This window comes from Balaenoptera borealis (assembly GCF_965194805.1).
Source record: "Balaenoptera borealis genome assembly, chromosome: 1".
In the NCBI taxonomy this organism is placed as follows: domain Eukaryota; kingdom Metazoa; phylum Chordata; class Mammalia; order Artiodactyla; family Balaenopteridae; genus Balaenoptera; species Balaenoptera borealis.
Window position 1 is genome coordinate 137,034,828 of NC_138860.1, and position 13,100 is coordinate 137,047,927.

Sequence of the window (13,100 nt, forward strand, 5' to 3'; positions counted from 1 at the left end):
TTGGAGGGAGTGAATATGTGGAATCCAAATCATTCAGCAAATGCCAGAGACTCTTAGAGCTGGAAGTTCTAGAGGGATGACAGATAAATGCTCGTATTTTGTTTGCAAGGAAACAGAACCACGGGAAGGTAAAGTAATCCTCTCAAGACACATAGCCAAGAAGTTACAACACTTAGTCTCAAACCTAAGTCTGACTTCTGGGCCCATGCTCTTTCAACCAAAAAAATCCAGTCTGCACAAATTCAGAGAACACATTGAGTTTCTAAGATTCATAGATTCTCCAATCAAGAATAATTTGGCATCTGAAAAACCTCACATACCAACACATTGCCACTGCATGCACAAATACATAGTACAATATTACAGTAGTTTACATACATTAATTTATTTAAAAACACTTTCCCAAATTCCAAGTCAAACTTTCTAGCTCTATAATCTATTATTTTCAGATCTGGTCATAAACCAGAGAAAAGGAAAGAGAGCCCTGGAATGAAAAGGAGGAATGGAAGAATGAGAAAAATGGAGAAAGGAAGGCAGAAATACAAGGAAAGCAGAAGGAAGAGAAAAAACAAAAAAATGTACAGGATATTGACAACAATGCCTCTGGGAATGTCTTTGAATAGCTCTGCTATAACTTGTCTTTTTCCAGTATGAAATCATTTCCTTGGAGCTAATCACCATAATAATTTAAGCTCAAGTACATATTTTCAATTGGACTATTTCTTTTCTTTTGCTTCTCAAAAGGTATTATCTGTATCTTACAATTAGTACTCCATAACACATATCTTTTCCCTAGTTATCTCATGTTTATAGATCTTGTTTCTCCAGCAAGAACATAAATTTGAGCAATTTATTTTTCTTATATCCACCATAATGCCCCAAATAATACCTTATAATGTAAACTATGAAGTCATCAGAGTCATTTACATCAGGTTTTATTCACTTAGTCAATAAACAAACATCACAGCATCCACTCTGCATTAAGAGCTAAGGATACAGAGGGGATATGACAGACCAGATTCCTGCCCTCATGGAGCTTACTTCTGAGTGAGAGATTTAGCTGATACACCATTAAACAACCATGAATGATAAATACAGCTCTTAGGAGAGAGAGGACACTGAGATGGACTCAGGGCCCAGGGTGTGTGTCTGGGAGCTTGGGATGACAAGGATGGTAGGGAAGGCCTCCTGACGAGGCGGCAGTATTGCTGGGATCACAAGAGAATCAGTTACTCCATGAGCTGGCAAAAGAGTGTTCTAGGCAGGGCAAAAGCCCTGAGGTAGGAAAGTATTTGTTCTAGACACTCTGAGACAGGCAGCAAGGCTGTCACTGTTAAGTGCCATGTGAGATGAGCTTGAAGAAGCACAGAAGGCCAGAGCGTGCTGGCTCCTGTATGCTCTAGATTTTAAGAGAAATGAGAAGGTATTGAAGTTTTTTTAAATAAGGAAACGACATGATAGAAAATATTAAATAGAGATACTGAATATCTTTCTAACACCCTGTAGGTACAATTAAATGGCATACATGTTCCAAGAATGGAGATTCATTCCTCCCCAAGTCTACACCTCCTTCCCCAAAGCTCTTCCGCTGGTGAGCAAGCCATCCTAAGCCCATAGAAATATTAGGTAGTCGGTGCACAAACCCATTAGATCCAGTACCTCTGCCCCACACCCTACTTTCTCCTCAAAGGAATCCTGCACTTAGCATGCTCCCTAATTCCCTTCTACCTATGATCTCTTCTCCAGTTAATTTCTCCTCAGAGACTTTTGTAGACGCGTGAGCTCACATCCATTATAATCCCTTAACTTTTTCAATTCCTTTACAGTTATCTTTCTCTCTTTCTTAATTCCATTTGTGAGTTTCCATAAAGTGATCACAATTAAACAGCATTAGATATGATAAAATTGAAATGCAAATAGGTAAACCACAAGTATGGACGTAAAATTGAACATAATTGAAAAATCCAGTGTCGAGTCTCTAAAACTTCTAAAAATACCTAAAAAAAAAAACCCTTCAAAATTTCTCTCCATCTCCTCATTGACCTCTAAGTAAACCTTCTTCCCCTCAAGTAGCAACATTAGAAATTGAAAATACATTTAATGCCATTGTTCTCTTTTGGCTAACTACTATAGTAACTGTCATGTTCTTTATACATTTCATGGCAAATATTTAGTTTCAGGTAGATAACGGGTTAACAGCCTTTGATGGACTACTGAAAGAATCCAACCATCATTTATATCATTATTTCTACAGGAAAACTTGTTTCAAGTGACCAATTCACAAACAAACTCAGGAACATAAAAATTGAGTTGCTGACTTCCTGCAACTTGTTTATTTGAAACACGGATAGTGTACGTGCCAAATCCAACAGAAAGAATTATCCACAGTCTTCTAGCATGGTTTATCTAAGTTAATTTTTTAAAAAAGACTGCATGTTCTTTTTAGAGATTTAAAGTTGGCCTTGGGAATTGGATGGGAATTTATACATAACAGGAGGCTTTTTGCAACCCCGAGCCCCTTAGGAAGGAGAGAAATTACATAAGGGATGGAATATATATTATAATCTCATAGGCATGCTTAAGATTTTCCAAAATATCATCACCATTTCTGGGAAGGGAATTGGTAGGAGAGTGAAAAGCATTCCCTTTAAAACTTCTTAGCTAACTAGAAAATGAACAGTTCCAGCTTCAAAATGCTTCGTTCCTTTTTGATTACAGCAAAGAAATTTCCAAATAAATAAACTTCATTTCTAGATAGGGGAAAGAAAAGCCTTTACTGTTACACGGTTCACTGCCACAACAGAAGATCAGTTAATCTAGAATTGTTTAAATTTTTCTAAATATTGATTTTGGAGGTAAAAGGTATTAACAAGGAATTGAGAGGTATGATTCTGTGAGTATTCACATTTAAAAGAGAGACAGAGGCAACCAAAGAAACTTAAGGCCTAGCTTTCAATCAGGTTAACATACCCACCTTGATACAAAGTAACAAGAAAAAGTTCATATTTAAAATGTTAAGAGGGATCAAAAATAGGAGCTTTCTTGTTCAATGAACTTGGGTCCAAAATCCATCCTCCCATTTTTCTGCCTCAATGTATTAGTTTTTTTTTTTTTTTTAATGTATTAGTTTATATTTTTACAATTTAGAAAAAGTACTGCAGAAGCACTCAGTGCAGAATACATTTACTTGCAGGTTATTGTGAATAGTAAAAATAATAAAATTAATTAAATTACTCTGCACATTGCAATTAAACCCAGTAAACCCTTAAAATATGCTTGTTAACTTTAAAAATTATTTATAGGATGAAACTATTGGCCGCCCCTAAACTTTTCTTTCCAGTAAAACACCTAAGAGCCTGAATACGGAACTGAAAACATGAGCACTTCCAGTCTAGTTCCTCCACACAAGGGAAAATTTCCCAGGCTGCCTCACAAATTAATAAATGTCCCTGGAAACCCTGACTTAGTTTCACTTACCTTCAAAAAAGTAGCTAAAATGTCATTTTCAAACTTTAATAATAATAATATATGAAAAACAACAGAATCCCTGAATAGTTGCCCTAATCACACAGACCGCACTTGGCCGACATATATGCCCTTTAGCAAATCATTCCCTTTGCTCATCCTCTTTCCCTTCACAGTCATACTACATAAGGCTCCACATCACAGGGCATTCTTTAGGAAAGACCCAATACTAACCACTGCCAAAAAATAAAGAATGCAGGAATCAACAAATCAAGTCCCTTAAAATATACTCTTTAAAAGAAAACTATTTGAAAGGAGCCATGGAGCCACAAACTACCGATAACGTGCTTGAGGTCCCTGCAGAAGTACTTCACTGCCTTCTGTGATACTTGAATCATTGGGGAGGTAGTAACAGTTCTCTTCTATGGCCAGAATTTCCAATAGGCATTGAATGAATGGAGCTTATATCCTGTTCCATCAAAATGAGAACCCAAAATTAAACCATAAGCCATTCTGATGAGTATTTGTTTACTCTTGTTTTACACAAAGTAGAGAAGTAGCTTTGAAAAGTTGCCATGGCCATGCTTTTCCTGAGCACTAGACTAAAACACTTCAGTAGATATAGAAATATATACACACACAAATGCAAATGTGGGTTCTCTCCCTTTCTAAAATACTGTATATGAGTGGATGACATATGCGTGTGCAACTCTGTGTGTGTGTGTGTGTGTGTGTGTATCTGTGTGTGGCATATGAACTAATTGAGAAGAGACAGCATGTTACCTATCTGGATGTTTGGTGACACATTCTCAGAGCCCACTGATGTTTGGGCAGACGGCTGCCATGACAGGATTTCAGGGTGCTTTTTAGGGGCTTTCTTATCTTTCCAAGGCTATCATGATAGATGGAAGCCTAGCTTCCTCCAGGGAAGAGTTAAGGGGGAATGACAACTGCTATAACACACTTTCAGAGTAAGAGCAATTCAGAGGTGAAATTCTGAGATGCAATATCAGAAATATGCATATATTACCAAAAAGGCTGGCAACTAAGTTGGAAGGCCATTGATAGGCAAATTGATTCCTGATTAAGGTTCCCACCAGCCTCTCTAAGGTCCCTGAACCGTGAAGATAATAAGTCTTGAATAGTATTTAAGTAGGAACTATAGGTAGATAAAAATTATTAGTTTCATTTAAATGTTTAAGCCACTGGAAACACCTGTCCAATTTCTTTTGCAAGGATCTGATGGATGGCCACCGCACCCCTAATGTCACCTTTAATTCATAACAGTGCTAAGATAGCATCCTTCATTAGATAAATTTGGTCAATGCAGAGCAATAGTGTTAATTCAGCTCCAACACGTCTTTGTTACAGTTCTCATTTCAGTGTAGGCAGCTCAGATAAGCTTATCACAGGGCTTTGAACTGACATTCTGGGGTGGCACAATAGACAATATCACCAAGAGAATCATTAATGAGCATCAAAAAATATTACTTCCTTCAAAGATACTTTAAGTCCATAGTTTATAAGGCAAGAAGTAAAAGGAAAGCTCTTCCACTTCCCCATGTAAGATTAAAATCTAATCAGAACATGTGCAGATTTATGCTCAAGAAATGCTACGTGAAATTTAGCTGGAGAAACCTAGTACCTCTATAGACACAAATTTTTTCTGAAGAGGGTAATCCACATGAGCTTCTAATTGAAAAGTTCATCAGTAATGTTCTTTCTTGTTTGTTTTGCCTTGTTACTTAAAGGTTAAATCCATTTTGGATTTCATTTTGAATTAATGAAAATGATTTAATCTTAGAGCATTAGTAATCTCACTTTATTTAGGCCTATAGTTAAAGAACTAGCTTGAGAGCCCTTTGCAAACAAGACCAGTCTCCACAGCAAAATGATACCCAATCTCTCTTTTAAGGCTATTTTCTAAAAATCTGTGGGCCATGACTGTAGAATTCTTCACTCTCCAAATCACATTAACAATGTTTGACATGATGACAGAGAAAGCAAAAAGAATTCATTTCTGCCAAATAAGTACAGGCAACGCTTCTGTTTTTTGCAACCATTCTCCTCTTATTCCATTTTGGTAAATTTCTAAGGAATGTTTAAAATCTGTAAGACAGACCTTGGCTTAAGAGGTGGCCTCTCTGCCATTTTCATGGCTGATTTGAGACCCATTATGCACTCGATTCCGCATTGTGAAATCCAGGCTGGGGACAAATTTCTGCCTGTCATCTTAGGAAAGGCCAGGAGTTTTGCACCATCCTGTAGTGTGAAAACAGAAAATCAAAGCCAGGGTAGGGCTGCCTGCTTCTTTCCTAATCAGCTTGCTGCTTTCTTGAGGCAATCTTGGTTGTCACCATCTCAAGCTTAGAAGGGTAATTTAGTAAAATAAAATATAGTTTAAACAATATCTCCCCAGGGAAAGTTCCTCCTTACACTTAAAATTGAATGCAAAAAGGTAATCAGTTAAGTAATCATTTGATGCTTGGCTAAGAACCATTGCACGGAGAACACATTTAGGAAGCACAAAATTCTTTTTTTTTTTTTTTTAACCTGATAAGACCCCTAATCAGAAGCCAAGAGTCCCAGATATTTTCCTCATATTGCTCATTCTGTTGCAATGACAGCCCCATAAAACTATAGCTTATGGACTAAATTTGCTGCACCTCTCACCCCAACAGTATGAGGTAAATTGCAGAGATAAAAATATCTTACAAGAATTTTTAAAATTTTTAAACAGTTCACTGAAAATGACAGCATGCATAACCCTCTCAATGACCTCTCCTGTCTAATGTTAATTTCAGAAGACAAGTTTCCGTTGTAAATGTTTAATCAGTGAAGTCCCAGGAACCCAGAGCAGAAAACCTTATCTTCTCTCCCAACTTCTTTGCTTTGCAAGCTCTTTGCTAGCTCTATCTCAGCTCCTTGCAAGCACTTTAGGCAAGCTCTGTAGGTTCTGAGCTAAACAAGAAGCCCTGTGGTTTGATTCCATTAGTCTGAGCCCTGGTCCGCTGCAAGCAAACTGCAGAATTTCTGCTTGCAAATCCTGGCAGCCAGGTTCTAGACCAGCCACAAACACAGACTGTACACATAATTCAACACTGTTCTGCCCAAACCTTGCCTGAAGCCAGTCAACCACAGCAGAAAGCATCCTACCTTCCATCATGGTGGCAGAATTGCATTCCTTAATTTCCAAAGAGTCTGAAAAAATACAGGAGGATACGATTCCAGGTCCCAGCTAAGTCCTCACAACGCTGCTGCCGCTGCCGAGAGATCTGCTCTGTCCGATGCTGAAGCCAAAGGAGACGAGTGTTAACCCCAAAGATAGGCCATGGATGCTGCTGGTGCTGCTTCACCTACAGGCTCCCAGGAAGATGCTGCGAGAGAAAGGGAGAGGAACAGCAAGCCGGCCAAGCTGCACCGCCTGCGCTGCCTCGGCCAATCCCTTCAGCTCTGGACCGCGTCACATGGTAGCCAGCCTGCATCTCCTGACACAATACCCCCGGAGAGCACACAGAACCTATTTCCCGTCCCCATTCCCCTCCACCCCCATCCCCTCCGCTTGTCACCAAATGCACAGCCCCTTCCCCACCTGGTGACGCACTTCCCCCGCCCCTCCTCTTCGTCTTCTTAAGCCTATTGCAGCGTCTGGGTACCCGAGATTAATTAGCAGACGCTGCCACCTTAACCGGGGACTCCGGCATGAAACGAGCACCTAAGTGGCTCGCTGCGGAGGGGACTTTCTTTTCTTTCTTCTTTTTCTTTTCTGTCTTTTTTTTTTTTTTTAAGAAAAACTTCTTAATTATTCCGTGCAGCCTGAAGTCTTGGCTGCACACTTTCAAGCTCCCATTGCTATCTCCCTTTGCCCTGAAGGAATTCCAAATGTCAGTTATCTGTGGCCTTCGCACACATCTGTGACCCTCTCTCGCGCGCTCTCTCTGCCCCTCTCTCTCTCTCTCTCGTTCAGGAGAGAAAAATCAATCCGGCTGACGTCACAGCATAAACAATTATCCCCAAAAGGATGATGCAGAAGAAATATCACCCCAGTTGCCTTCAAAAGAGCCAGAGAATTAATCACGCATGACACGCCGAAGGGCTGGGAACTGTCATTAAAACAAAGAAACAAAAGAACCCACCCGAGTGGGGCTCTGGAATCGCACTGGCAACGCTTGAGATAATTTCTGGGGCGGGAGGCGGGAGAGAGGGGAGCAGGCGGGGAGGGAGGCCTCAGCCCGACGGAAGCCAGCTGTGCGCGCCGCTTCCTCCCACTCGGACCTGGGCCGCCGGGCGCCGACCAGACCGCGGGGCGCAGCTCCGCTCGGCGTTCGAATCCCGCCGCCGGCGCGTCCTCGGGCCCAGCGCACACGTGAGCCACCGCGCAGCCCCAGGTGGAGCGCGGCTGCCGCCGCCGCCCACCGCAGTCCCTGTAGAAACCAACTTTCTTCTCAATGACACCTTTCTCGCCAGGCGCCTCTAGCATCCGTCGTCGCCGTTAAGCCCATTCGTTCATTCCAGTGGGAATCCGGCGGGAGACAAACGTGCCGGTTCCGGCCCGAGGGGTGGGTGGAGCCCAGGGTTACGCAGTTTCCAGGGACGGGGTCGGGGCGCCGTGCTGCTACTTAAGTGGAAAGGGTTATGACACCCCAGCTGCTTGGGTTGAGACTGTCACCCGACTGGTCCCTAGGGATCCAGGAGCCTTTGAGAGGGCTCCAAGCCCCGGGGTCTGGCTATCCTCGTTTCCTTTCAAGCAGGCTTAGCCCTCAGAGGGCCAAGGAAGGAAAGGGCAGGAGGAGGTTAGGAGGGAGGAGGAGAAAGAAGGGAGATGGGAAGGGGAGGAAAGTCCTCTCTAGAACCCTAGACGACAACATCCGGCAACGTGACTAAGAGAAAGGCCACTACATCACAGAACAATTCTGAACATCAAATGAAATAATTTTAAGAAGTATGAGGCATTAGACCATCAAGGTTGAGTCTCTAATACTATTATTAATTATTTATATTATAAATATACCCATGAACTTTTGATATTGCCCAGCCCTTGTCATAGTCTAGTTCTTTCTATGAGAGCAAATATGAGGTATTGGTGGCTGAGGACTACTGAAGAAAATATAACTAAAGGAGCTAACTGAAGTACCATATTAACAGATGAAAAAAATTCAGTTCCTTAGCAACTTAGAAGTTTTGAAAAACTCATTGTTCTCCCTAAGGACACATACTTCAATGGCCTTGAAATTTCAAAATGAAACTCTCCAGGGAGATACAAATGCTTGTGCCTTATTCCGTATACCTATGAGGTAGTTGAATTTTAAAAGAGGAAAGAATTCCAAAGTAAAACCTGTCTTGAGTATAACTTACACTGCTCTGAAGACTGCAAGGGTATTATTGCCAAAATCAGATTGATTAGTGTGGGAGTATTTAGCCAAATGTTTTGTAATGGTTAAGAACATGGATAGGTATTGGTGTCAAACAGACTGGGATCAAGTTCTGTCTCTGCCACTTCATGAGCTCTAGTGACCCTGTACAAGTTATGTAATTCTCTGTGACTCACAGCTTCCTTATCTGTGAAGTGAAGATAAGAGTACCAAGTTCATAGGACCATAAATAGTACTAATAACAAATCTTTATTAATGGCTTACTGTGTGCTAAGCAGTGTTCTAAATACTTTGCCAGTAAATTACTTAGCATTGTGTCTGGAGCATAATATACCCTCCATGTTGGCTTTTTAATATTAGCATTATTACCACCAAAGGGCTGCCAGAGGCATCAAAGAAGTTTGCAGCCAACTGAGAGTTATACCACATGCACAGAGAACAACTCAGTGAAAGATTAGGTGATGCATCCAGAGGTGTAACATGTCAGAGAGTTCTCAGAGACTGCTCTGTAAAAGAGTGATTACTAAATAAGATAGGGAGCTCTAAATTAGAAAATTGGCTCAATATTGGAGGTAAGTGTAAGCACTGAAGTGTAGGGCTAGGCAACATTGTCAAAGATGTAAGGGGAGAGAAGAGCCAGGGAAATCCAGGCTGCCTGGCTTTTCTCACCCAATGTAAGTTTTACAGTGTGTTAGAGCAAACCTCTCAAATAGATTCAGTGTGGGCACACATCAGTTTTGCTTTCGACTTGGAGCAAAGCAACTAGCCAGAGACAGAAAGATGGTTCAAAGATTCTTTTGGTCACTGGGGTAGTTATAGAAAAAAGAAAAGTGTCTAGTTAGGATTGTTAGAGAAGGAACATGAAAGGGATGTGTAGTTAAAGGTTATAAGGCCAGTATCAAGACTGGTTGAACTTTATGCAACCTTATCAAAAAAAATGTTATCAATTATAAAAGCATCCGATGAACAAAGTTCTGCTTCAAATAAAAAACTGCTGAAGTGTGTTATCAGAAAAGATTAAGCATTCTAATTTTTTCTCATAGGTTTTTTTGGGAAAAAAATTGTTTTCTCAAGAACAAAGACAGTACTTTAGATTGTAACCCCAATTTCATCCCTTCCTAGGATAGATTTTACTTACCAACAAGAAGGAGAATTTCTAGCTGCTATAATAATGGAATACTTTTTTCAAGTCTTAAATGGAAATCAAAGGATCTGTGGAAAAGATCAGTCAAATTACTGACTTGCACCAAAGTACAGGGACTTCCCAGGAGTCTAATCCAGGATAGCGAGTGTGTGCCCAGATCACACCAGGCTCTCAGAGAGTGCCTGAGATTTGTCCAAGACCAAAAACTTAATTGCTGAAGTCACTAGACATTTAATTTTTTTTCTGAGATATTTGTATGCTAATGATGCCCTATTACACATTGGTTATTTTACAAATCCTATTATATTTTACTATGCACATTGAATTTCTTCACTATATCCCGATTGTTGTGTGTGTGTGGAAAATCAGCTCATATCTCAGAAAGAGGAAGAAAATAATGAGAACTGAGTCACAAATGAAGGAGGAAACAAAATTAACACAGAAGGAAAGTTTAAAAAATGGATCCAGATATGTATCTCCAAGACAGTGATCTCAGCACGACATTGACTCTGCCCCTCTTGCTATCCCTGCTGAGGCAGTTCCATGAATGTAGAAAGGAAAATATTGTCCAAGCCCTGGAAATCAGCAAGAGTCCCACTTAGAGAATCAGATTTCCATAGGATGAAATAGGTGAGGAGCAGAAAATATATATACCCATGCTCAGAATGTTTATACTCTTTGTTCAAAGGAAAAACTCCAACTGGAACTGACATGGGCAAAGAAGGGGTCTATTTGGGTAGCTCACAATATGTGAAGCACTGCACAGCTGAGAGAAAGCAGGAATTCAATCCTCCAGGAAATGCTGTGACCAGAACCAAGTACTTACAACTCTGTTTCTCCCAGCACATCAGCTTCTTTTTGCTGCCTAGTTTTGCTCCCTGTGATCAGAGAGCCGGCCATTTAAATCCTTTAAGCTCACAGCTTGGCTATCCAAGATCTACTTCAAAAAATTCTGATTGACTGGCTTGGATCACTGTTCCACCTTTGAACCCATTAACAAGGCCAGGTTGATGAGGTCTCATGATAGATTTATTCAAACCAAAATTTACATTGGACTTAGTCACATGCCCACTACTGAGACTACACATGGGAGAGAGATAGGCAAGTTTCTGTGACAAACAACCTTTAATAATATGAACCCCTATTATGGTTGGAGGGGTAGAAGAGACATTGGCGAAGAAAGAGATGGAATGATTACCAGAACAAATGTGGGGAGAGCAACTATGAAACAAAAGCTGTCCATCATGTAGACATTACTCAGTACACCTAAGATAAAATTTACAGGATTCATGGTGGCAGAGGGACTCAGAATGCTATACTCAATCCCATTCGGTATAGTGGAGAGGTTATTTGTATATTCTCACTCACTATATCCAGAGAGAAACTTGCAGACCCTATAGCCATCCTCCTCCTCACTGTGGGGAAGGAGGGCAGAAAAGGGGAGAGCTGACCCTACATGTTGACCCACGGACACCAAAGACATGTCCTGAAATGTTTGCCAACCATTGGTCCAACGCTGCCCAGAGAACCACATATCCAGACCTCAACCAGTACTGCAGGAACTTCTATCAGCCGGGAGTACTGCTCTATCTAGACCTATATTGATCTTCTTGTTAAATGGAGACATGTTGAAAACAATCTTCATTAAAATCAGAAATAAGACTTAAATCATGCTTGTTATTTAATACTGTTCTATGGATGCTAACCAAAAAATTAGGAATAAAAGGTATAAAATTGTTTCAGAGAGAGTGATATGTATTCGTCACAGCATTTTCTCTATCTGGATACACAGGAAGACTGCATTTGTTGGCTTTCCTTGCATCTGGGAGGAGTTATATGACTGAATTAAGGCAACGGAATTTTCCAGGCCTGGCCTTTACAGGCATACTACATACTCTCCATACCTCTTTTTCCCAAATGGCACAGACCTACTTGATCTTCATTAGACTTTTTTTTTTTAATTATTACTTTTTTTTAACATCTTTAATGGAGTATAATTGCTTTACAATGGTGTGTTAGTTTCTGCTTTATAACAAAGTAAATCAGTTATACATATACATATATCCCTATATCTCTTCCCTCTGCATCTCCCTCCCTCCCACCCTCCTTATCCCACCCCTCTTGGTGGCCACAAAGCACCCAGCTGATCTCCCTGTGCTATGTGGCTGCTGCCCACTAGCTATCTATTTTACATTTGGTAGTGTATACATGTCCATGACACTCTCTCACTTCATCCCCGCTTACCCTTCCCCCTCCCCGTGTCCTCAAGTCCATTTTCTGGTAGGTCTGTGTCTTTATTCCCGTCTTACCCCTAGGTTCTTCATGACCATTTTTTTTTTGTTTTTTAGATTCCATATATATGTGTTAGCATACAGTATTTGTTTTTCTCTTTCTGACTTTCTTCACTCTGTATGACAGATTCTAGGTCCAGCCACCTGACTACAAATAACTCAATTTCATTTCGTTTATGGCTGAGTAATATTCCATTGTATATATGTGCCACATCTTCTTTATCCATTCTTCTGTTGATGGACACTTAGGTTGCTTCCATGTCCTGGCTATTGTAAATAGAGCTGCAATGAACATTGTGGTATATGACTCTTTTTGAATTATAGATTTCTCAGGGTATATGCCCAGTAGTGGGATTGCTGGGTCGTTTGGTAGTTCTATTTTTAGTTTTTTAAGGAACATCCATACTGTTCCCCATAGTGGCTGTATCAGTTTACGTTCCCACCAACAGTGCAAGAGGATTCCCTTTTCTCCACACCCTCTCCAGCATTTATTGTTTGTAGATTTTTTGATGATGGCCATTCTGACCGGTGTGAGATGATATCTCATTGTAGTTTTGATTTGCATTTCTCTAATGATTCATGATGTTGAGCATTCTATCATGTGCTTGTTGGAAATCTGTAAATCTTCTTCGGAGAAATGTCTATTTAGGTCTTCTGCCCATTTTTGGATTGGGTTGTTTGTTTTTTTGATATTGAGCTGCTTGTAAATTTTGGAGATTAATTCTTTGTCAGTTGCTTCATTTGCAAATATTTTCCCCATTCATTCTGAGGGTTCTCTTTCCGCTTTGTTTATGGTTTCCTTTGCTGTGCAAAACTTTTAAGTTTCAC

The 13,100-nt window shown here is 40.5% G+C and overlaps 1 protein-coding gene across 21 annotated transcripts in view; it reads right to left on the reverse strand.

Annotated features, from left to right (window-relative positions):
• Positions 1-11,579, reverse strand: part of SGIP1 (SH3GL interacting endocytic adaptor 1) — a 215,576-nt gene extending 203,997 nt beyond the window's left edge. For 4 of the 21 annotated variants that reach the window (XM_082356838.1, XM_082356836.1, XM_082356835.1 and 1 more), the window contains exon 1: positions 6,622-7,016. In XM_082356838.1, coding sequence (XP_082212964.1) covers positions 6,622-6,631 — 10 coding nt within the window. In that variant the 5' untranslated portion in view covers positions 6,632-7,016. The other 17 variants (XM_082356847.1, XM_082356852.1, XM_082356851.1 and 14 more) reach the window with 12 other exon arrangements.
• Positions 11,580-13,100: the final 1,521 nt, after the last annotated feature.